Below are 22,297 nucleotides of genomic sequence, written 5' to 3' on the forward strand. Positions count from 1 at the left end.
GATTTTTGAACTGTTATTTAGCGCATACAACTGGACACTTTTTCAACTTTTCTCCCATATAAGATGACTCTCCTTACCTCTACCCTCCATAACGAAAAGCCATAAATCAAAAGAAGAAGAAGAAGACATATATCTCTATACTCTTTTTCGGCCCTAAACTGCTACATAGACTTTATGATGTTCTTCCCTCCAAGATCCCTTGTCCTATAAGTGTTCAACATCTATTAATGCTTGTGTTTAGTCCGTAAGTTAAATTATTTTGTAGATAAATTAAACTAAACAATATAAAACTGTAAATACACTGAACTATTACATCATTTTATGCATATATATTTTATTTCCATGAGAAATAATAAAAAAAAATTGTTGTTTCATAATAACAATTACTAAAACGCAATTATGCTCTTGTTTTGCGAATCTAAAATAGGCTCAAAATAAACCAATTATCCTCCGTTATGATTTCTTCAAGCCGTGCAGGTATGACAAAAACCATTAACCCAAAGATGAAGAAGAGTTTAACAATTAATGTTGACAAGGTTGACAGATAACAGAAATAAATAAGTACATAGAAAATAGGTACTGTAGCTGAGATAGAAGAGAAAGAAATTATGTATTTATCTAATGTAAAGAATTAATGAAATATTACGTCCGTGGAAAAAGACACACCTTTAAGAAAGCTGTAAAATTAGATGATTGGTACAGCAGCGTATTTTGTAAAAGTTGCCATAGACCAGAAAAACTAGAGATTATTTATGAAATATAGTCTGTATTTCTAGAAAATTCGGGTCCATACAAGAATTAACACTCTGTGCAGCAGTGTACTGCAGAACCGCCGGCGTTAAGGTGCAATTTTTGCAATTGACTCACAGATTGACTGATTGATTGTCAGACTAGCAACGTGTTTTGTGTGATCCAAAAAAGGCGATATTTTAAAGGCTTATTCTCATAATTTAAACCAGTATGGCCGCGATGTCAGTTATAGGTATTGATTTCGGCAACGAATCTTGTTATGTTGCGGTGGCTAAAGCAGGTGGCATAGAGACAATAACTAACGATTACAGTCTACGGGGTACTCCGTAAGTATAATTTTTGGTCTACCTATGACATTTCCTCCTATCCTCTATGCTTAGAAGCCTTACAAAATGTATATTCTTCGATCTAATTTATTTTAATAACACTGACATACATTCACTTTTAAAGAACTTTTGAGAAAATTTCGATCTTTGTACTTCCAGCCATTTCAATCTTAACCCTACGCTGCTAATTCCAGCTAAGCCCAAATTTTATTCGGTTCTATTCATTCAATTTTTGTTTAGTCACTGTAAGATTATTTAATTCCGCGTATTACGAAATCCTGAAGAAATACAATAATGCGGCTGTTTTTATACAGTCAGTTTCTAGGTCAAATAATTATGTATTAAGTGTCGTACCATTGGAAATATTTTATTCATTTCATTAAAATTTCAGATCATGTGTGGCCTTTTCCCCAAAGAATCGAATATTGGGTGTAGCAGCGAAAAACCAGATGGTTACAAACATGAAGAATACTGTATTTGGTTTCAAGAGATTGTTAGGTAGAAAATTTTTAGATCCTCATGTACAGAAAGAGCTAAAACATTTTCCATTCAAGGTAGAACAAAGGCCTGATGGTGGTATTGGTATTAGAGTAAATTATCTTGGCGAAGACAATGTTTTTACTCCTGAACAGGTATGTATGACAAAACTTTAACTTATTTAAAAAATATGTATATATCCTTATTTTATTTTTATGGCTTTTTACTTAATTAACTGTATAGATCACTTTCATAATATCAAAGTATAATTAGATAACTTTTTATCATTGCATTAATTTTAGTTAAATGTAGCTTTATCTATTATTTACAGATTACAGCAATGCTGTTAACAAAACTGAAGGATAGTGCTACCATAGCATTACAAACTCAAGTTAATGACTGTGTGATATCAGTACCTAGTTATTTCACAAATGCAGAAAGGAATGCTCTTCTTGATGCTGCAGCTATTGCTGGTAAGAATCCTTTTTATAATTGTATGTTTTAGTTTATCTTTTGGTTTATATATGTTGTATATTAATTCTTATTCAAATACAATATTTTAGTTGTTTAATAATTAAAGGTTATGTGTTAACATCGTATTCATTTAGATGAGGTTTTAACAATTGTATGTTATTAAATAAATAATTTTCTTATTTAAAAATGAATTGCTATCATATTTTAGTTCTTAATTTTCTTTTTGAGAACTACATAAAATATGAAACTATTTTTGACAAAATGCATTTAACCTTGCCCTTTCTGCACCATATTGCATCATAAAGCTTGTATAACCTTGACCTTCATTCTATATTGGGTCTCTTCAGACAACAGTATAATGCCTGAGCAATTTACTATCTCCATTAAAAAAGGTCTGTACTTCCATATTCTAAAGTAGAAATTTGTATAGACACACTCCCTCATGCTTGCAATCCAGGCATGATTTTCAAATGCTAGTAAAGGCTCTGGCTTACTTGAAGATTATCCTGGTCTGTCTGAACTTACTCTAACAATGACTATTCTTTTCAAACCTATTTGAGTTGTGTGATTAAAAAATCTACGATTTATAGGACTCAATGTGCTGCGTCTAATGAATGAGACTACTGCAACTGCCTTGGCTTATGGTATTTATAAGCAAGATTTACCAGCTCCTGAAGAAAAGCCGAGAAATGTTGTATTTGTAGATTTTGGTCATAGCTCCCTTCAGGTGTGTTACTCTTAAATTTTTGTCTTATTAATTAGATTAACAGAAATAAAGAAAAATCAATGATAAGCACTGTTTAAGTAGGTATAGATGTATGCAGTGAAAATTCCCACCAATGGTGTATGATGTCAAAATAATAATACTTTTACCTGATGTGCCAGTTTATGCAAGGCTTTGCCTCATTCTCAATAAAAAAGTAACATATTACAAATAACTACAAAATAAAGCCTCTTCTTTCTCCAAAGAAATTTGCTCATTGATAAGTTAACTTTTTTGAAACTATAAATCTTTAATTTCTATATTTTTTAGGTGGCTGCTTGTGCATTTAATAAGGGAAAACTTAAGGTACTGGCTACATCAAGCGATCCATTCTGTGGTGGCAGGGACATAGATATGGCTCTTGCTGAATATTTCTGTCAAGATTTTATGACTAGACTCAAACTGGATGCAAGGAAAAATCAAAGGTACTGTGTAAAAGAGTTTGATTTGTTATCCAATACTTTTTAAGAATGACAGGAATGAAGTGTTTAAAGAATTTCTGTTGATTTAATGTTTTAATATGTTATATTGAAGAAAAAAAAAGCTGATTGCAAATTGCTAAGCATCAAGGATCACATTTATCAATTCCTATAAGAATATGCACATTCATAAACATACAGTTTTCTTATATGTATTCTAATTTAATGTGTGTTCATTGACAATTACAATTTATATTAAACTGCCAAAATTCTAGTGGGCATACAACAAAATTATAATTTTGTTAATAAATGAATGTTTAAATTAATATTTTAATATACCTAGTCTTGACCTTACTATTGTTCCAATAAATTTTTTTTTTTTAATTACATGGAATATTTATTATTGCAGTTAGCTTTTACTTTTAATGACTGAAATTATTATAGAGAGTTGCTCTCTCTATTCCAAGCAAAACAAGATCAGGAATAGATGACTGCTAGTTTTTAGCTCATGAAGTAAGAAAATTAACTTTTCATCCATGGACCAAGCTGGAGCTGAGTTGTAGTTACAGAACATAATGTTAATAAGAGCCTTAACCACCTTCTTAAGAATCTGACCTATCCATCCATTCCATATCTTTCACAAATACATAGCTGAGTCACTCTTTTATAGTTTACACCCCACTAGACAATTACCTTTACCAAACCATTGAAGTTCAATAATCCCCACACCATACACTTCTTTCTAAGACAGAAGCTTCTTTAGAGCTTTGAACATAAACATGATCTTTCATGCATGTTACTTCAAAATTTCTGGAACTTAATTTTACATACCACCTGAGAAGTGGGATTTATTTTACCACCATATTCATTATTATATTATTAGTTAACTGACGATCAGACAAGCTGCAAGTCATCTTTTTAAATACACTATTGGGGATTCTTCTAATTTCCATACATAAAATTTTTTGCTTATGGATTATTTCAGTCTTTCCTTCATTTCTTTGATTACCACTTTAGTAGGCATACTAAGTGAGTGGGCTGTTCTCTTTCTAACTGGTACACATATAAATATCATGGGGATGGAGAGTTATAAAAATTGTATCAATCAATACCAAAGGCAAACTATTAACACATTGGGTTTATCTTTCTCAAAAGATTGGTGGAGGAAACACAAAGAATAATAAGATTTAACAGGTTCCCTATTCAAATTAATGTTTTTTTTCTTGTAACAGTATTTCTGGCCTGACTGTGTATGCATATTGTTATATTAAACATATACTAAATTCTAGAGTATTGGTTTGACTGCAATCATTGAATAAACTTAAATTTTATCTTAAAACTTGTGTTGTCAGTAAAGTTTTAAATTTATTTTGTATTCCAGGGCTTTCCTTCGTTTATTACAAGAAGTTGAGAAACTGAAGAAGCAAATGTCTGCAAACAGCACCCGCCTTCCATTGAACATTGAATGCTTCATGGAAGAACGAGATGTGTCTGGAGAAATGCAGCGAACACAGATGGAGCAACTTAGTGCTGAAACTTTCATTAAAATCGAAAGAGCTTTGAAAGGCATACTACATAATGCAAGTAAGTTCTTATTTTTGAATTATTCATTTGTATATGGCCTACAAATAATTGGGTTTAAATATAACTCCCCTGAAATTAAATTTTAGATGGGTGAGAATATCCAAAATATATATATAAAAAACCAAAATATACATATTATTTTCTAATATTTAAAATAAAGTTATGTTAGAACATAAATATTCATTTATAGGTTAAGTGATTCTAAAGGCGTTCTTGTAATATACCTAACTCAGGTAAAAATATTGGGGATTCCCTGTCTTTCTAATTAACAAAAAAAAATCACTTTTAATGTAGTTTAAACGCAGTAAGTTTTAAACATTATATTGAATCCTGATGATCAGTTTGATGTTTTTTTTTCTTTTTTAAGAACTAAGACCTGAAGAAATCAGTTCAGTAGAGATTGTGGGTGGCTCCACTCGAATTCCTGCTGTTAAAGGCTTAATTGAAAATGTTTTTGGCAAGCAAGCATCTACTACATTGAACCAGGTATTTTGCGTCCATTTGTGCAAACTTTTATAGTTTATTTTCATGAAATCCTTATTGTTTTTATTTATTCAGAATATTGGTAAGGGTACAGAATTGGCACTATAAACATGGTGATAACTGTTGCAGTGGTATAAAACTGTGTCGCAACAATTACCGCCCACCTCCGAAAATATATGTATAGCCAATAAGACAAAAATAGAACATAGAATGCCTATAAAAAAAATTAGAGCCAAGTAAGTAAATTAAACAAAGATAAATAAAAACAATAATTCAATTTAAAATACAAAAAAAACTTGCAGCAACTTATTTAGACTGTGTTCAGCTGATGGTTCACATATTACCACCAATATGATAATAATCACTAGAGCTCACCTTATTATGGTTAACAGCTTGATTTCTGATTCCATTTCAGTATTCAATGTTCAATTTCCATGCATTGTAGGAGATGAGCTTGTGTTCGTCATACAATAAGAAATCAGTAATTTTAACATTTTAAAACAGGCATAATACTCATTTATTATTTTATATGGTATATTGTTTTTCAATAAATAATACTATATATTAATGATTTTATCCTGTAATTTAAATTAATACAATAGAAAACATACTTCAAAGTATTGTTCTTTAAAAAAAAAAATACTGAATTTTGTAAAGAAACCATTAAGTCTTATATATGACAAGAGTACCATATTATCGTTTTTGGCTGTTTGTGTCTTATATACTTATACCATATGATGTAAACAATAGTTACTTTTAATTGTAGTTTATTTTGAAATTACATTTTATGAAAATATTACATGTACACTTTCATAACGGAAATCTCTTTTTTGTTGTTTGTTTTTATTTAATTTACTGCACACGTTTTTTTTTTAATTTTTAAAACATACTACTCTAAAACGAATTGAAAAGATTGCTTACATTCTAAGATAGGTAAGATAATTTAGATAAAATGGAGTGTACATAGATTGTTAATAGTTGAATAGTTATAACCTATTCAACTATTAACTTCATTTAGCAACACTCGGCACCTTATATATACATATAAAGTTGTGTTCAAATAAACTTGTGTCATAAAGGACGAGGCCGTGTCCCGCGGATGCGCACTGCAATGTGCGATGCTGAGCCCAGCGGTGCGCGTGCGCGAGTTTAACGTGACAGACGTACAGCCCTACGCCGTGCGCCTCGCTTGGGATGCCGCTCGCGGTGAAGATGGCGACATGGAAGTAAGATAATACACCTACATCCACTCCTAGGACCAACGCTTGGATACCAATAAAAATTCAAACCAGTTACGGTCATTAACCCTGGTATCGTTAAAATTTCGGTTTCGGTTTACCACTTAAATAGACAAACTGTTCAAGTTCGATTTCGCTCATCATCACATCAACCCATTACCGGCCCACTACAGAGCACGGGTCTCCTCCCACAGTGAGGAGGGGTTAAGGCCGTTGTCCACCACGCTGGCCCAGTGCGGATTGGTGGACTCCACACACCTTTGAGAACGTTATGTTGAACACTCAGACATGCAGGTTTCCTCACGATGTTTTCCTTTACAGTTGAAGCAAGTGATATTTTTAATTACTAAAAACGCACATAACTTAAAAAAGTTAGATGTGCTTGCTGGGATTCGAACTCGGCCCCCCGAAAGTGAAGTCGAGCTCGTAACCAATGTGCTATAACCCTTAGTACAAGATTCGCTATTTAGGAGTTGTTTTTGAGTACGATGATATTGATATACTTGAACATCAGAGTGAAATATGAATCTATATTGTGTTCAAGATCAAATTTGCATACCATAATACACTTTAGCTAATGCTGTTGGCAAACGTTTGTAAAATAAAAATGAGAAGTAAACGATTTACGATCCTAATACGGGAAAATTTATTACATGCTTTATTTCCCACACAACGAAAGAAATAAGGCCCATTTTACTTTGGCGGTAAAGAGTTTAATATTCGAAAACGACTCTCCGATTGCGAACTGTTGTGATACAGGTAGTTTTTTAGGACATCTACTATTAGCTTCTCTTGCGTATGCTTACAATAAGAATCAGACTAATAATAATGTATGACTATGAAACTGTTAAGCTCCACTCACCACCATTATCAACATTACTTTATTATAAATATTTTTCTTATAGGTATTTTCGCCATTCCATGCCGCACCATTCTCCAAAATGCTTACATTCTACAGAAAGGAACCATTTTCAGTTAGAGCTTACTACACTGATCAAGTACCCTACACAGATAACTTTATTGGTAAGTAGTAAACAAGCATAACCTGTTATTATAGGTATAAATAACACGATTCAAATTTTGAAAATTAATATTGTTCACTATAGGGCAGTGGCATATTAGAGAAGTTCAACCGACTGCCGAAGGAGAGTCACAAAAGGTTAAGCTCAAAGTACGTGTGAACATTCACGGCATCATCACAGTCGCTTCCGCGTCTCTCGTTGAAAAGAAACAACAAGATCCGTCACAAAACGAAAGTGTAGAGATGGAAAATTCCAATGAGGCGCAGGGCAATCAGGAGGCTCCGATGGAGACCAATGGAGGCCAAGACCAACAGCAGCAAAACGGGCCCGAGAACCAAGAGGTGAGAGAAGATGACATGAAGGAGCCTCAACAAAAACAGTCTTGGACACAGAGAGTAGGACAGTGGTTCAGCGGGGTATGTGTCGGTAGCGCGTTTGTACGGTTATATGTGATGTTTGTTGCTAACTTAGCGACAGATCGCTTGGCACGACAGTCTGTTTATGTATTCATTTCAATTGCATTCAGGACGAAATTGTACTCGTGCGTTTCAAATTACTTTATTATCGGTTTGTTCTTGTTTCACATTTCTAGTTCCATCAAAAATATAAGATTACTAACATCAGAGAAATACAAAAAGGGAGAAAAATAGAAACTAATTTCTTGTTAGGCTAGATGCGAAATCTCAGAAGAAGTAGAAGCTGTCACTGCCGCATAGTTTGATGTTTCAATAACTAATCTCCCATTCTTATTCATACCCACATTGTACTCTGTATGTTTTATATTTATGTGTGTAGATATAAACCACAGTCTAGGAATTGTTTTCCCAACATAAATTTAAAAACGGGCAAATTTTTCAATTAATAAATGAAAACTGACTGACGTCAATTTTACTCCCCACTTAGGGTTATTAAATTTTGTTAAAAATTTCAATAACTCGATAACTGGTCACGTGAGGGACGGCGAACTAATGACGTTGAACATAATTACTTAAAGAAAGTACTTACATACATAACTGATTTCAAAGGTTAAGCTACACTTCTAATTATCTTCTCTTTTGTACTATTATTAAGTTTTTATGTAACTATATATCTCTCTATATATATATATATATATATAAACTTGTATTCCATAAACTTATTGTATAAATTTTAAAAATTCTTTCTCATTTAGCCAAGATTAATTGCTGGCACTTCACAGCAAAAAATCTTTAAAAATTTTCGCACAAAGGTGTCATAAGGTTGGCCAACCCTGGTGTTTGAACGGTGATATTAAAACATACTGTATTTATTAAACCATACCATGTATGAGTATTGAGTTGTATGAGTCACTGTCATTTGCCTTATTTGGAATTCTATATTATGGTAACAGTTGTTGGTGCCAAGCTTTCTGATTATTAGACACAATACATATCCTATAACTAACACTATTAATGACTAGTTCTTTCATATACACAATCAGTTTGTTACTAATTGATTATGATGAGATATATGCAGCAAACATCACATAGTTTGCGTGTTCCCCACCCTCACCTGAGGCCCCATTTGCACAATACTTTCATAAAGCTACAATATTTTGAAGGTGCATATTAATTTTTTGTCCTCTTGAAGCATTTAAAAGTATTGTCTCTGTGTCCACGCATGTTTTTGTTTACTCTGCATTTATACATTTTTAATTTCCTTTTTCTTCTTGCAGCATCCTGGATTGTGTAAGATTTTATGTATAAGTTTTGTTTACTGCTTGTTGTTTTAGGTGCAAATGGGTCATTACATTATTTGGAAATATTCGTTTTTTATTGTTTTTTAAATGCGACAGAGGTCACATTTTCAATTCTAAAGCATAATAAAGTAAATTAATTAATTTTATTGGATTAGAGTTACACTCTAAAAAAAATATTTCCATTGATGTGATGGTGGGGATAATTCATATCGTAAGTGTTTTGAACCTCTCCCATTAATTTACAGGATGATGACAAAAAGGATAAATCAAAAGACAAATCCAAGAAAGTCCTTGTGAAGACAATTGAACTGCCTATCGAGGCTCAAACCCATGGACTTCCTCAACATGACTTGAACTCCTATTTGGAACAAGAGGTAATTATCAGCTAAGTTATTCAATTTAACCTTAGTTTATATTTTAGCATTTTTATGATGTATAAGACTTGTTTCGTCCTAGACTTGAATAAAGCCCGTTTTCACGAACAAATAACAAGGCAATGCCTAAGTAAGTAACGCTTAATCTAAAGATGATTCCTAGGCATACATTTATTTACCTTGAACCAATCGATTTTCATTAGGCAAGTCACATAACCTAATTTGTCTATGATTCTTGCCACAAGGTGTGGTATTTTGTGTTTTTATTATCATATTTTAATTTTTCGTATGGATTTAAGGTTATTATTAAAAACGACTTTTCATGTGTCAACTTTAGATGGCACCTAACGTCGTTTGTTATCATCTAAGAGGTGGTAAAACGTTTTTCTTCTCTCCCATATCATAGGGCCGATTTTAAGCGTTTCCTAGGTTTAGTGAAAACGGGCACTAGTACACACTATTACAATCGCCATCAGAGATAATTTGATTATCATTTATTTTAGAGCTACTGGGCTTATTTTGATCTGGGAGTTGCATTATTAGAAGTAAGGAAGAAAGTTAAATAAAATATGCTTTAAGGTTTTAAGTCATTAATAACGACTGCGGAAGTTAGTTTAGATTTTATAGTAAGCTTTTTAAATTGGAATTTATGTGTCAATACTGAATGTTTTTTATTTATATATTTTAGGGAAAAATGCAAGCCCAAGATCGTCAAGAAAAGGAGCGTGCTGATGCTAGAAACGCTTTGGAGGAATATGTTTATGAGCTTCGTGGCAAGTTGTCTGAAGGAGAGGTATTACATGACTTTGTTCCTGAAGACCAACGCAACCGGCTTGTCAGCCAACTGGATTCGCTGGAGCAATGGCTGTACGATGAAGGCGAAGACCAAAACAGACAAGTACTATATATAATATTACCTGTATACTTTATACTTACAAACATTTTTATCTTATTTTAACTAATTCATTTTATGACCATTTCGGTAGAAGATTTTTTTTTAAATAATAATTCACACTTTCGCATATTTGTAAAAAATGATAACAATTTGGGTCTAAATTTTTCACCGTGTTCTTTAAAAAACTACTTAACCAAGTTGAATAGGTCCTTGCTGGATGAAAAAAAATCATGAAAATCATGAACCTAACATACATAACATACATTAAATGTAATTGAGAACCTGCTGGTCTTTATTGTAACTCATTTATTAATAATAAAAATTTAAAGATTTTGATTTTTATTATCTTTTACAAATGGTTGAAAGATATTTTAATCACAGATTTTCTACCTACAGGTCTATAGCGAGAAACTTTCGGAGCTGCGAACAGAGGGTGAACCTATCAAGCAGCGACGTCTTGAATTTGAACTGCGCCCTGGTGCATTAGATGACTTTGCTCTCGCTATTCAGTTAACAAACAAAGCTGTGGATTTGTTTAGGTAAGTTTATATAATATGGAAAGCTATCTGCGGCCAGCGACTCGTCCGCTATTGTTTCGATAAAATTTTAAATCCCGGGAAAACGATTTATTTTCCAGCCACCTGTGTTTTATGCAATAATGCAAATTATCTGTTTGCCATATTGCGTCAATATCGGTTAGGTTAGATCTTTAGTAAGATAGAGTTGCATTATTAAAAAAAAAAAAAAAAAAAAAAAAAAAAAAACAAAAAGACGGGTTGTACTCCGGGAGTGCCGGTAGAAGTGAAAACTTGATTATTAATTAACGTTGAGCATGTTTGATATTTTGGAATGGTTAGGGAATAATTTTGCACCAATTGCTTTATCAGTATAAAAGTACTATCATTTATGTGGTAGAATACAATATTCATTTATTGCGCTATCGTACACAAACATGACAATTTATATTACATTAAAAATGTAACACTTTAAAACTATTACAATTATTTTACATTAAAAAGTTTATCTCTCCGAAAAATCAACTTTCATCCATAATTTCAACGACTTTTTCACCATCATCATTACCAGAACTATCATCGCCAATCTCTAAAACTGATACGATAGGTTTATGGTAGCTGAAGTAAGAAACGAACAGTTTTGATTCGAACCTATTTAAATGTCTAATAAAGACCGCATCAATAGTAGTTTTGACAAATCCGTCTTACGCTTTTTCGATCAGGTCACGTGTCCTGACGCGAGTTTAAGATTTTATACCCATTACAGAAAAAGTGCTCAACGCCGCTAAAGAAGTTTTCACTCCAAAAAAATAAAGCAGATTTCAGAGAACACTTTAGCATTTTTAATCTATATCACTGTATCACCATCATCGTTTCTAACCCAGCCCCCATTTCTTAAAACGCATGTAACATTAAAACTTAGCTAAGATCTTGTTGGTGTAGCCTTTTCTAAACATAGCCCTTCATTTCACCTCTTTATAAGTCCCCATGCAAATCTTTCGTTTTATTTGTATCTCAAGAGCCAGTATCGGTCGTACTTTCTCCTGTTTCCCTGTGCTTTTCCCTCAATTAAATTCATCATTTCTTAGTAGGGGGCCATCAATTTCGCACATGAAACATATCGCTGAGATTATTTATTGAATGTATCTCAACTTCATCATGTCTTCAGTAATTCATTGCATTGATAATTATGGTCTTTCTCTAACTATAGATAAAGAGGTCAAATTCCCAGAACAAGAGCTGACTTATTTTATTGTATAGTGAGGTTTTCGACAATATCGAGTATCGTAAATGTATTAGAAAATTAGTGTAAAATACCTCATTTTAGTTTTTTCTACATTCAATATTGTCTAAAGATCGATAATGTTTCATAATTACACCCGTATTGGCCGTGGTATTTATTTCTTCCCATTCCCATTTTTCCCCACTCGTGATACTGGGCAGCCTACTTAAAGGAGGCTAAAATTTAATTTATCATGAACAAGTAGAATACAATGCCACTGTTTGGGAGAAAGTTACAAGACTTCTGCCACAAAATATTTCAACACATTTTTGTATTTTTAGTATACAATGAATTCAATAATTTTTTTCTCATTGTTTTTATTTCATTTTAGTATAACTTTCAACGAAATTACTAAGGCAACAACATTTATATACCATGGCTACTTTCGATGACCGAATCAGATTTTTATAACCGGTATGTTGTAAATCTGACAGGGGCTATAGATTATGAATGTTTTGTTTTTTTTTTTTTTTCAGATCAGGCCATGCAAAATACGCGCACCTGTCGGAAGCTGACATCGGGAAGGTAGGGGAGGCTTGCAAGAATGCGCTGTCTTGGCTGGAGGGCGCGCGGCAGGCGTTGGCGCAGGCGCCACGCCACCAGCCGCCGCCACACACCACCCACCAGATCCGCCAGGAGAGACAGGTCAGCACCGAGGGCTTGGAAACCAGGGAAACGAGGGAACGAGAAAAAGATTCAACCCGCTTTTTCGATTCTTAATCCTCGCATTGGCACCTTTATTTTAAGATTTCGGTTAACTTTATTTAACCGATACCCACAATTTGGAAAACAGGCAAAATTTCCACCTGGTATTGGTCCTTAAGCCTCGCAGTGGCACAATCTTATTAAGATTTCGTTTAAATTTATTTAATCGATACCCACGATTTGGAAAACAGGAAAAATTTCCACCTGGTATTGGTCCTTAAGCCTCGCAGTGGCACCATTTTGTTAAGATTTCGATTTCGTTTATTTAAGCTTCACCCAGAACTGGAAAACAAAGAAAAATTTCAACCCGGTTTCGGTTCTTAAACCTCGAATCGACCTATCGATCGTTTATTAAACCGATTTAATATGGAAATCGGCCGGGTGAGTACGTATCTGCTATACAACGTCACTTTCATAAAATAAATATACAAAAGTGACGTTTCCAATTCAAATTCAAAATTTCTTTATTCATGTAGGCCTATCACAGACACTTATGAAGCGTTCATACATATTTGTTTACATAATTGTAACGGGATGGTGATAACTTCGTTCGCCAACTTAAATCTAAAGCTACGAGGGTTCCAAACGCGCCCTGGTCTAAGAAGAGCCCACAACAAACTTAGCCGGGTAAATTTATTTTTTTGTTATCACCATCTTCCAGTAAATTTATATTAAACTATGAAGCTAGAGCAATTCACACCCAAGCTTTTTTATCGTTTAAATAATCCTTAATATTATAATAGGATTTTTCTGTAAGCTTACGTTTTATATAAACTTTGAACTTATTTAGAGACATCAATCATCACATCAAAGATTTCATTTGGTAATTTGTTATAAAATAATATACAATTGCCCTTGAATGAATTTACAATTTTGTGTAGCCTAGTAAACTGCACAACGAGTTTATTTTTGCTTCTAATATATTGTTACAGAGCATTTTCCTTCATATATGTGGGCCCCATTAAAGCTTAGCATCTAAAATTTTTCCTAAAAAGATTGTCGTATCCACCAAATCCAACTCCTCATTATTAAGTTGTACAACGGTTTTTACTTGTTTAACATTCGGTAGTGTGAATTTAATACTCTTCGTTTTTTTTTCCGTTAAGAGCTAAGTTATTAGCCTCAAACCATTGTACTACTTTAGCGAGACATATTTTTACATCGTCAAGATTTTTTTCACGACGTTTAATTTTAAACATCAATGATGTATCATCAGCACACAATCCCGTGATTGTCCTCAGCTAGGTAAGGAAGGTCATTCATGTAAATGAGGAATAGGAAGGGTCCTAATATAGATCCCTGGGGGACACCAATTTTCACAAATGACCCGCTCGACCGCTTTCCGTTCACGTCAACTTTTTGCATTCTATCATTATGATAGGAAATCATTAAATCTAGAGCTATGCCCCGAATTCCATAGTGGTGTAGTTTCCTGATTAATGTTTCATGTTATACACAATCGAAAGCCTTGGACAAGTCACAGAAGACGCTAAGTGCGTCCCTTAACTTCTCCCAGGCTTCAAATATATTTTTTACTAACTCAACACCAGCATCGGTTGTTGAGCGACCCCGTGTAAAACCAAATTTAAGTAGTTTATTTTAGTAGTTTGATAGTAGTGCTCGCGAGATACGTAATCATCCTGCGTATCTCTACAAGTCACTACAAGTTGGCATTTTACTGCAATCTCACATGTTAATAAGTGATGATGCAGCCTACGCTACATTAAATTGCAGAATTGCTAGGCGGCACTTTGTGGGTAGGTTGGTATCTAGCGACGTCCCAAGAGCCTTACTAACCTAAGGTAACCAAACCACATTGGGATATTGAATACCGGGGTTTGAACTTGGCCCTATGAAAATTACGGATAGGACCTGGGTCTGAATCCCGGGTCAGGCCAATAACTGTTAGGCATTGTTTTTTCTCTTTTTTTCTTTAAAGAATGTTCAGTGGCAGCCCAGGCCCCGGAATTTGAGCCACGCTCAGGAAGATGCTGGTGATAGCCCCCGTGCGTAGGAGAGCACATTAAGCCGTCGCCCCTGTTATTATGTCTAACTTGTGACAATATTCGTTAAAGCCCACCAACCCGCATTGGAGCAGCGTGGTTGGCCTATGCTCTATAAACGCCTTTTATGTGACAGGAGACCTGTGCCCAGCAGTGGGACGTTAATAGGCTGCGAATGATGATGATGACGATAAATATGCTTAAACTCATTTCTTCTTTTTACAGAACTTCGAGAGCACCGTGAACCCAATCCTAAACAAGCCCAAGCCTAAGGAGAAGACTCCTCCGCCCGCTAACCCCACCGCGGGTGATGGTCAGCCGACCACCGACGGCGCCGCCCCGCGCGATGACCACATGGACGTGGAATGATCGCGTCCCCTAAACACGCACGGACGGCCGAGTAACAACCGACAAACACTCGCACACAGTATACGCAAACCATAGCCACTCACATACACGCTCCCATTGCAGCTTATGCCGATCGCACATGTAGTACAACAAACTTGTCTCGTTAATTACATTGACAAATTAATTACAACCAATGATCAGCTGTTCAAAGTGAAATGTAAAAGTTAGTAGAACGAAAATTTTTCCGCTTCTTTTTACTAACTGACCCATGCAACATGTTTATTATCGGTTTTAATATCTTATAAAATCTAGATTCTAATTGCAGCGCCACCTACCGGGTCCAATTTTATTTCCAAACAACATGGTCTAGGTCACAAAATTGTAGAGAAAATATTTCTCAATAATTTTGTGTATAATATATAAAAAAATTACCAAAAAGTTTTCGTTCTACCAAGGGATGACCTGTGATTTTCGGAATGAAATGTTTTATAAGACACAAACTAATAATTTACTTAACGTTAGAATTTAACTTGCCGCCATATGAGAATGTCAATAGGCCGCTAAAATTTCGCATGCTATAACAATAGCTATGACGGGCTATGTAAGTTTGTTGGACTATAGATTGTTAAGATGTTTGGGTATAACACTTAAAAAGTGCGCTCACTGTCTTACTTCGCAGTGAACTATTATTACTATAACATGCGAGTGAGACACTTGCGTAATATATATTAGTGTAATGTTTATTACACCAAATAATTATTTACCAACTATATATTAATATGATATGCATTCATTCGCATAACTGCAATAATTTCACACTGTGCTCAGGTCGCCAGTTAACGCTCTTTTTGACGTGGTATCTACTGTACTGGGAAATATTTTAGTAAAATATGTGCAAACAGCTTTATGCCATCGCAAATATTAAAGAAAAATAATAATTAGAATCTGTTTAGAAACTTAGCACAGGTTTGATTAGCACAGTTTGTTTGATGATATGAAAATATAATTCGAATATTAATGTCTGTTGTTATAAGGTGAGTGTACTGTATGCACACCACACACCTAATAGGTTCTTTAAATTTTAGTCTATATTTATTTTGACGCTACTTGTGGCAATCACATTATGTGTAATGATTTTATTTCTTACGTATCAAATAATTTAAATGATACAATTATTTCTATCTAAAATCTATACGTTCTTTTTAATGATAATAATAGCGCATTTCTAATATAGTTATAATTCTAATAAAAACTGGATAGTATTAGTTCATATATTTTATGTATATACATATTGTAATGTATTTGGTTTACACTTGTGTATTTTCGTAGTATTTCCGCATACTTTTTAATGTGATAAAAAAAAAAAATTATTTCTCTGAATGAGTATTGAGCATTATGAACTCTTTCAGTTAACGTTCTAGTATAATTTAAATTTTTGGTCACTAGAGAATTATAAAAAAATAATTTACAATTATTTAGCAGTATCCGTGATGTGTTTATACAACATCGTTATATGCATTCGATATTACCTGTAACAAATATTTTATCTGTGTACTTAGGCTTATATTAGATAGGGTTAAAACAGAAAAAATGTCTTTTCACATATGGCTTATCACATATTGTCTGGTAGGTTGGTTTCGTCAGGCAAATACATTTAGTGATTGATGGGAAAATAATAATTATTATTAATTCTCTTGAAACACCTGTGTTGCACTTGTGTGACTATTTAACACAGAAATCTCCGATTGTGCTTTTACTGTATCCGAATTTAATTAAGTATATTTATATTATATATCCGGCTCTGATCCAAATACAAGATTTTAGTTATTGGGATACCCAATACTTCTATTTATAATTATTTAAAAATCTCGTAGCAACATTCCTCAAGAGTAAAAATTACTGTAATAACCATAAGTAACTTGTGGTTTGAGTTGGCTGCACTGATAAACATGATTTTGATGAAATGTTCTTATTAACTTCTAAACCGCGTGGCTAACATCAAAACCAGAACAAATTTTTAGCGTGTTTATTTTCTCATTGTCAGTTACAATAATTAGTATTATAAAAACCACAGGTTAGATGCATTTTCAGTAATTTCAAATAGCACTTGTCGACAGCTGTAAAAAATTATGGTAACCGTTGTAACATTCACTGTGCATTCTTAATGTTTAAAGCTTAGTAAAAGGATGATTTAACAATGCTCTTTGTTTTATTTCCATACTTTACAGTATCTGGATTAGTTTGTTGCTAGACGCAAGGCATGTTATGTCGTTTTTTATTCCACTATAAGTCAGCCTTTAACTGCAAAAATGATGATGCAGTAAGATGATAATGGGCTGACTAAAAATACCATATATATTAAACCCACTCCCGTAATTGGTTTCTACGCGACATCGTGCCAAAACGACGTCACGTCCCACAGGACCAGACCATAGAATATTATTATAAGACCACAGCCCGTATCGCTGGGCTAGAAAGGTTGTCAATTTTTAAACGATAGCATCCCTCAGTACATGTTAGCTTTTGCCTAGAAGTTGACGAAACTTCGCCGTAGTGGACAACGAAATAATCCAAGAAATTGCCAGTTATTGACTTAAATTCTGTACCAGTTTTATCCTTGGTAAGATGTGTTTCCAAATGCTCTTACAGCACAGCTTGCATGTGCAAGAATCATTTAACTCTCCAAGCATTGGCGCATAAGTGGAAATAATATCGCAAGTGTAGGAAGTTTACTTCCGTTTATTATCTGTTCCCTTTTGCCGTGATTTGAGCCTTTGGCAGGTGAACAATGGGAAAACACGTTAATTGTATACCGTCAAGGGATACAAATAGGGTCAATCATAACTTATTTATATTATTTCTAACAAAGTGGGGAACAATGATTAAATCAAAACAAATTCAATCAAAAATAACTTTTAATAATCTTGTACAGTGGTAATTTAGGGCACAGCAAATCGAGTTGCTAATATGTAGGTAACATACCTACTACTGCACATAACGTTCATAGTAGCAACCACAGAATTAAGAAATACAGAACCCTCATTCATCCATTACTGCATGCCGTGCATTGTGTCCAAAAACTGAAAACACCCCGCGCACGCGCGAATGTAGTTTTTAACCATTTTTCCATATTATGGTAAACGTTTAGAATATTATTGTCAACCGCTAAAGTATTTAGTGACTAACTGCCTGTTTGAGATCCCCTTGTAAATAGTAGTGGTTTTTGATGCTTCAATATTAGTTGTGTACGCGGTTTCTGTATATTCATAATTCTGTGGTAGCAACCTTAATAACAAGACAAATAGTTTTAGGAGTTTAGTTTTAAGAGAGTTACAAATGTTTTATAAAATTGAGAGCTCAATCTCGTTTCGGCGACTTAACATTTGTAGTGTCTGGTTATTAAGTTTTCTATAGGAGTAGTTATTCAGTCTTAGACTTTTTTTGACATTTAGTTTCCGGTTCAGGCTCTGGCGCTGGCTCCGGCTCTGGCGGCTTCATCTACATAATCTCTTGGATCTTTTCGCAACTTTTGATGATATCTACCTTCGATATAGTTATACAACGCTATGGAGAACAAAAAAGCTGAAAATAAGAATTTTTTGCTGTATCCACTTTGGAATCTCTCCAATCTCTTAAAACCCTAATTGTAACACATCTAGATCTCTCTAAACTTCGCCGGGTCTCAGTTTGTTATTAAACTAAACTTGACTAATTAATATTAATTTTAGTTTAAGTTAGAGAATTTAACCGCCGATTGGCGCAGTGGGCAGCGACCCTGCTTTCTGAGTCGAAGGCCGTGGGTTCGATTCCCACAACTGGAGAATATTTGTGTGATGAACATGAATGTTTTCAGTGTCTGGGTGTTTATCTATATATTATAAGTATTTATGTGTATTATTCATAAAATTATTCATCAGTTATCTTAGTACCCATAACACAAGCTATGCTTACTTTGGGACTAGGTGGCGATGTGTGTATTGTCGTAGTATATTAATTTATTTAGATTTGTTTCTAACAGAATTGTTAATACTTGATAGTAAAAATGGAGGTGTAACTTATGAAACACTATACCTATAGGTTTTTAGGAATGTATGTCATAGATGGAAGCGGGCTAACGTTTTAGGGAGCATGGCAGTATACCTCCAATAGCTTTGTACGCAAAATCGTACCGGAACGTCAATTCGCTTAGCGTCACGTCTTTGTCACTCACCGCTGCGCCAGGGAGGTCAACACGTATGTCGAAATACAACGTGAAATAAACTTTAAAGACAATCCATCGACTACCTTCAAAATCTGAGCTCACACGTAAAGGTAATAAGAGTAAGCGATAACTTACGAGGTGCCCATGTCCAAGCACGTGCCAAAGTCCGGGGGACAAAATTAGGGATACCATATTTTATTGCTCCAGCAAATGGTTTTAATTCATGCGGCGAGAGCGTATAATAAATTATGCCCCGAATAAACGCCAAGTCTCCAAAATGCTTCCCCATCAACGTTTTTGTTACTTTTACTTTGTATATCTAAGAATTAAAGATTATAATTAAAACAAATCTGTATTCTAAGTTCTTACGTTTGAACTAATAATTTTGACAGCGATATATTAAACACCATGCTTATTTCTGACGCCAAACCGCATTGCTGGGTTCCGGTCTGAATTGTGTGGTTGCCAGTGGTGTTATTGTGGGCGCATTAGGATGACCTTCCCTTGTTAGTACTTTGCAGGACGGGTTCCTTTTGATCACTGCGAAGTATTGTTCATAGGCGATGGTTTTTCAATTGGCATAAGTTGAGCTATCTGGGTGATCCGCCAATAATTACTAGAGAAAAACAACAGGTACTTGCACGTTAAAGAAACTTAAAAAACACGCCTTGCCCGCTATCTCCACCGCGGTGCTAAATACGAGACCGGACACGAGCGGTCAATCAACTCTCACACACGGAAACCGCATGACAGTAGGTACTTCGATTCACCCTTATAAATGAATCCGTTAAGATTTCACATAAATATACAGAAAGGACGTATAAAAAGTAAGCTCTCAGATGTTGGTTAAGAGCCAATAAAATTACCTTATTATTACACCTATTAAAATTGTTTAAACCAACTCTAATAGTAAATTGCTGGTCCAAAATGATAATCTCAGGATTTTGTAAAACACTGACAGCAAAATCGTTCGACGGGTTTTTGGCAGATACTTTCATTTTCAGTCAATGACAACCCTAGTAACTGGCTAGTTATTGCCATCATGATATATTTTAAATAAATAAGAAACAGCCTTTATGTTTATATATGTATGTATTAGCCTCTATGTTTCAATATACCAATTATATTATTTTTGGGCATGCTACGGATTCTGATACGGTCAAGCGACTACGTTTGCGAGCATGAATATCTTATAGGAGTATTGCTGATTTTATTATTTTTTTAATATAAAAAAATACCCTTATCTTTGAAGTATGAACAAATATAAAAAGTTTTTTTAAGGTACATTTCACCCTTACGCTGCAATGTTTTGGATCCAAACTTGTGACATTTCACTAGAGATTGCGAAACGTCATGATCACGGTAAATATAATATAAGCTAAGGATAAATACTGTGTCATGACGGACTTAATTGGCTACATATAATAAGGTATTCCTCAAAATAACAAACCCAAGATTCTATTGAATTGTTTATTATATATTTTATATTTTAATTATATGTATTGTATTGTACATCTTTAGTTTTATTATGTTCACCGGGCTTATATACAAGGCCATTTGGTAAGCGGGTAGGTAGGGTAGGACAATTATTATCATTTCAAGTAAATATATTTAAGGTATCATGTAAAAGTAACGTAAAACAAAATAAATATGTTTGTTTTGAATATGTTTGTTGTGAACCTGTGGTGTTTATTTTTTTCCATTTCCATAATAATAACAAGTAGAACTTAAGTATCTTTGAGGCCAGAGTGAATAGACATTTTCCAGGCAACTTTTCTTTCCAGTCTAGACCACATCATTGCTTTTCAGTTTCCATCATGCGATAGCCTAACGGTAATAAAACATCCCTTGCCCCCATTTATAGGAAAACATCGTGAGGAAACCTACGTGCCTGAGATTTTTTAATAATTTTTTTTAAAGGCTTGTGAAGTTTTCCTATCTGCAACTGTCCACGTTAAAACTCTGCTGATTCTGAAAGGAGGTTATTGGCGCTGCGTATTTCTCCAAAAGAATAGGTCCTATTGTGGAACAAAAGCATTCCATTATCATAAATACTATAATATTAATAACACTCGGCCTATCCACCCCCTTTGTAATAAATAGCCTTGTAAAAATCCCATAATTATTAAAACCTTACAATAGAGCTAAGTCGATTGTACATAATCCCTCATATATTATCAAAAATACCCTCTACGCACGTTTCGGAGCGAAACGTGCGTAGAGGGTATATTGCCGAAGATCTGTTTGGTGTGGAGTATAAAGATTGAAGAAATTATAAATTACACCACACAGATTCTCCTGCTTTTCGCGGAGTATAGCAAATTAAGCTTAATTTTGATAATATATCATGGATTTCCGCAAAGTAACGCCTGCTTCTATCCAATATTTAAAAACGGTGAGCTTGACCGTGCAGGCTCGACTTTACATATCCAATACATAATCCCTCAACCAAATTAACGGTGTAAAATGTAGTGTCATCTAAAACAACAGAGAATATTATGAAAAAGATGACACTTAGGATTCGTGTACTATCGAGTTGGCAGCTTTAAAAATAAATCTAATTTATTATACAATTCTATTATTTGGTAAAATATTAATAGGTATTTATCACAGTAATTCCTTGTAGATCGCATTTTTTTCTTCGAAATATCTGTTAAGCCGCATTTCCGCATACCTAAAAAAATATAATAAGTACACAAAGGTTAAATAAACAATTGCCTA

The 22,297-nt window shown here is 34.0% G+C and overlaps 2 protein-coding genes across 3 annotated transcripts; one reads left to right on the forward strand and one right to left on the reverse strand.

Moving 5' to 3' along the window:
• The first annotated feature begins 806 nt into the window (after positions 1-806).
• Positions 807-15,859, forward strand: LOC120623653 (97 kDa heat shock protein). Of its 2 annotated transcripts, none has more exons than XM_039889805.1 (15): positions 807-1,076; positions 1,468-1,708; positions 1,885-2,026; positions 2,618-2,754; positions 3,061-3,215; positions 4,591-4,793; positions 5,161-5,279; positions 6,356-6,502; positions 7,420-7,537; positions 7,621-7,952; positions 9,514-9,627; positions 10,316-10,525; positions 10,919-11,061; positions 12,796-12,964; positions 15,253-15,859. In XM_039889805.1, exons 1-15 carry the CDS (start codon positions 961-963, stop codon positions 15,394-15,396), a joined length of 2,490 nt encoding a protein of 829 aa, XP_039745739.1. In that variant the 5' UTR covers positions 807-960; the 3' UTR covers positions 15,397-15,859. The 2 variants fall into 2 exon arrangements, with proteins under 2 accessions (XP_039745739.1, XP_039745740.1); XM_039889806.1 differs by having other exon boundaries at positions 808-1,076; positions 7,621-7,877; positions 9,499-9,627.
• A 2,976-nt stretch (positions 15,860-18,835) lies between these two features.
• Positions 18,836-20,734, reverse strand: LOC120623944 (cytochrome b-c1 complex subunit 8-like). Its single transcript, XM_039890236.1, has 3 exons — positions 20,443-20,734; positions 19,712-19,895; positions 18,836-18,957 (listed from the first exon to the last, which is right to left on the reverse strand). Exons 1-3 carry the CDS (start codon positions 20,572-20,574, stop codon positions 18,836-18,838), a joined length of 438 nt encoding a protein of 145 aa, XP_039746170.1. The 5' UTR covers positions 20,575-20,734.
• Positions 20,735-22,297: the final 1,563 nt, after the last annotated feature.

The sequence above is a fragment of the Pararge aegeria genome, chromosome 5, assembly GCF_905163445.1.
Source record: "Pararge aegeria chromosome 5, ilParAegt1.1, whole genome shotgun sequence".
In the NCBI taxonomy this organism is placed as follows: Eukaryota; Metazoa; Arthropoda; class Insecta; order Lepidoptera; family Nymphalidae; genus Pararge; species Pararge aegeria.

Coding starts and splice junctions, on each gene's coding strand:
- LOC120623653 (XM_039889805.1), top strand. CDS start 961: ATGGCCGCGATGTCAGTTATAGGTATTGATTTCGGCAACGAATCTTGT. Junction 1,077..1,467: donor TACAGTCTACGGGGTACTCC/GTAAGTATAATT, acceptor TTAAAATTTCAG/ATCATGTGTGGCCTTTTCCC. Junction 3,216..4,590: donor GATGCAAGGAAAAATCAAAG/GTACTGTGTAAA, acceptor TTTGTATTCCAG/GGCTTTCCTTCGTTTATTAC.
- LOC120623944 (XM_039890236.1), bottom strand. CDS start 20,574: ATGAAAGTATCTGCCAAAAACCCGTCGAACGATTTTGCTGTCAGTGTT. Junction 19,896..20,442: donor TTAATAGGTGTAATAATAAG/GTAATTTTATTG, acceptor TTTAATTCTTAG/ATATACAAAGTAAAAGTAAC. Junction 18,958..19,711: donor TGCTTGGACATGGGCACCTC/GTAAGTTATCGC, acceptor TCTTATTTTCAG/CTTTTTTGTTCTCCATAGCG.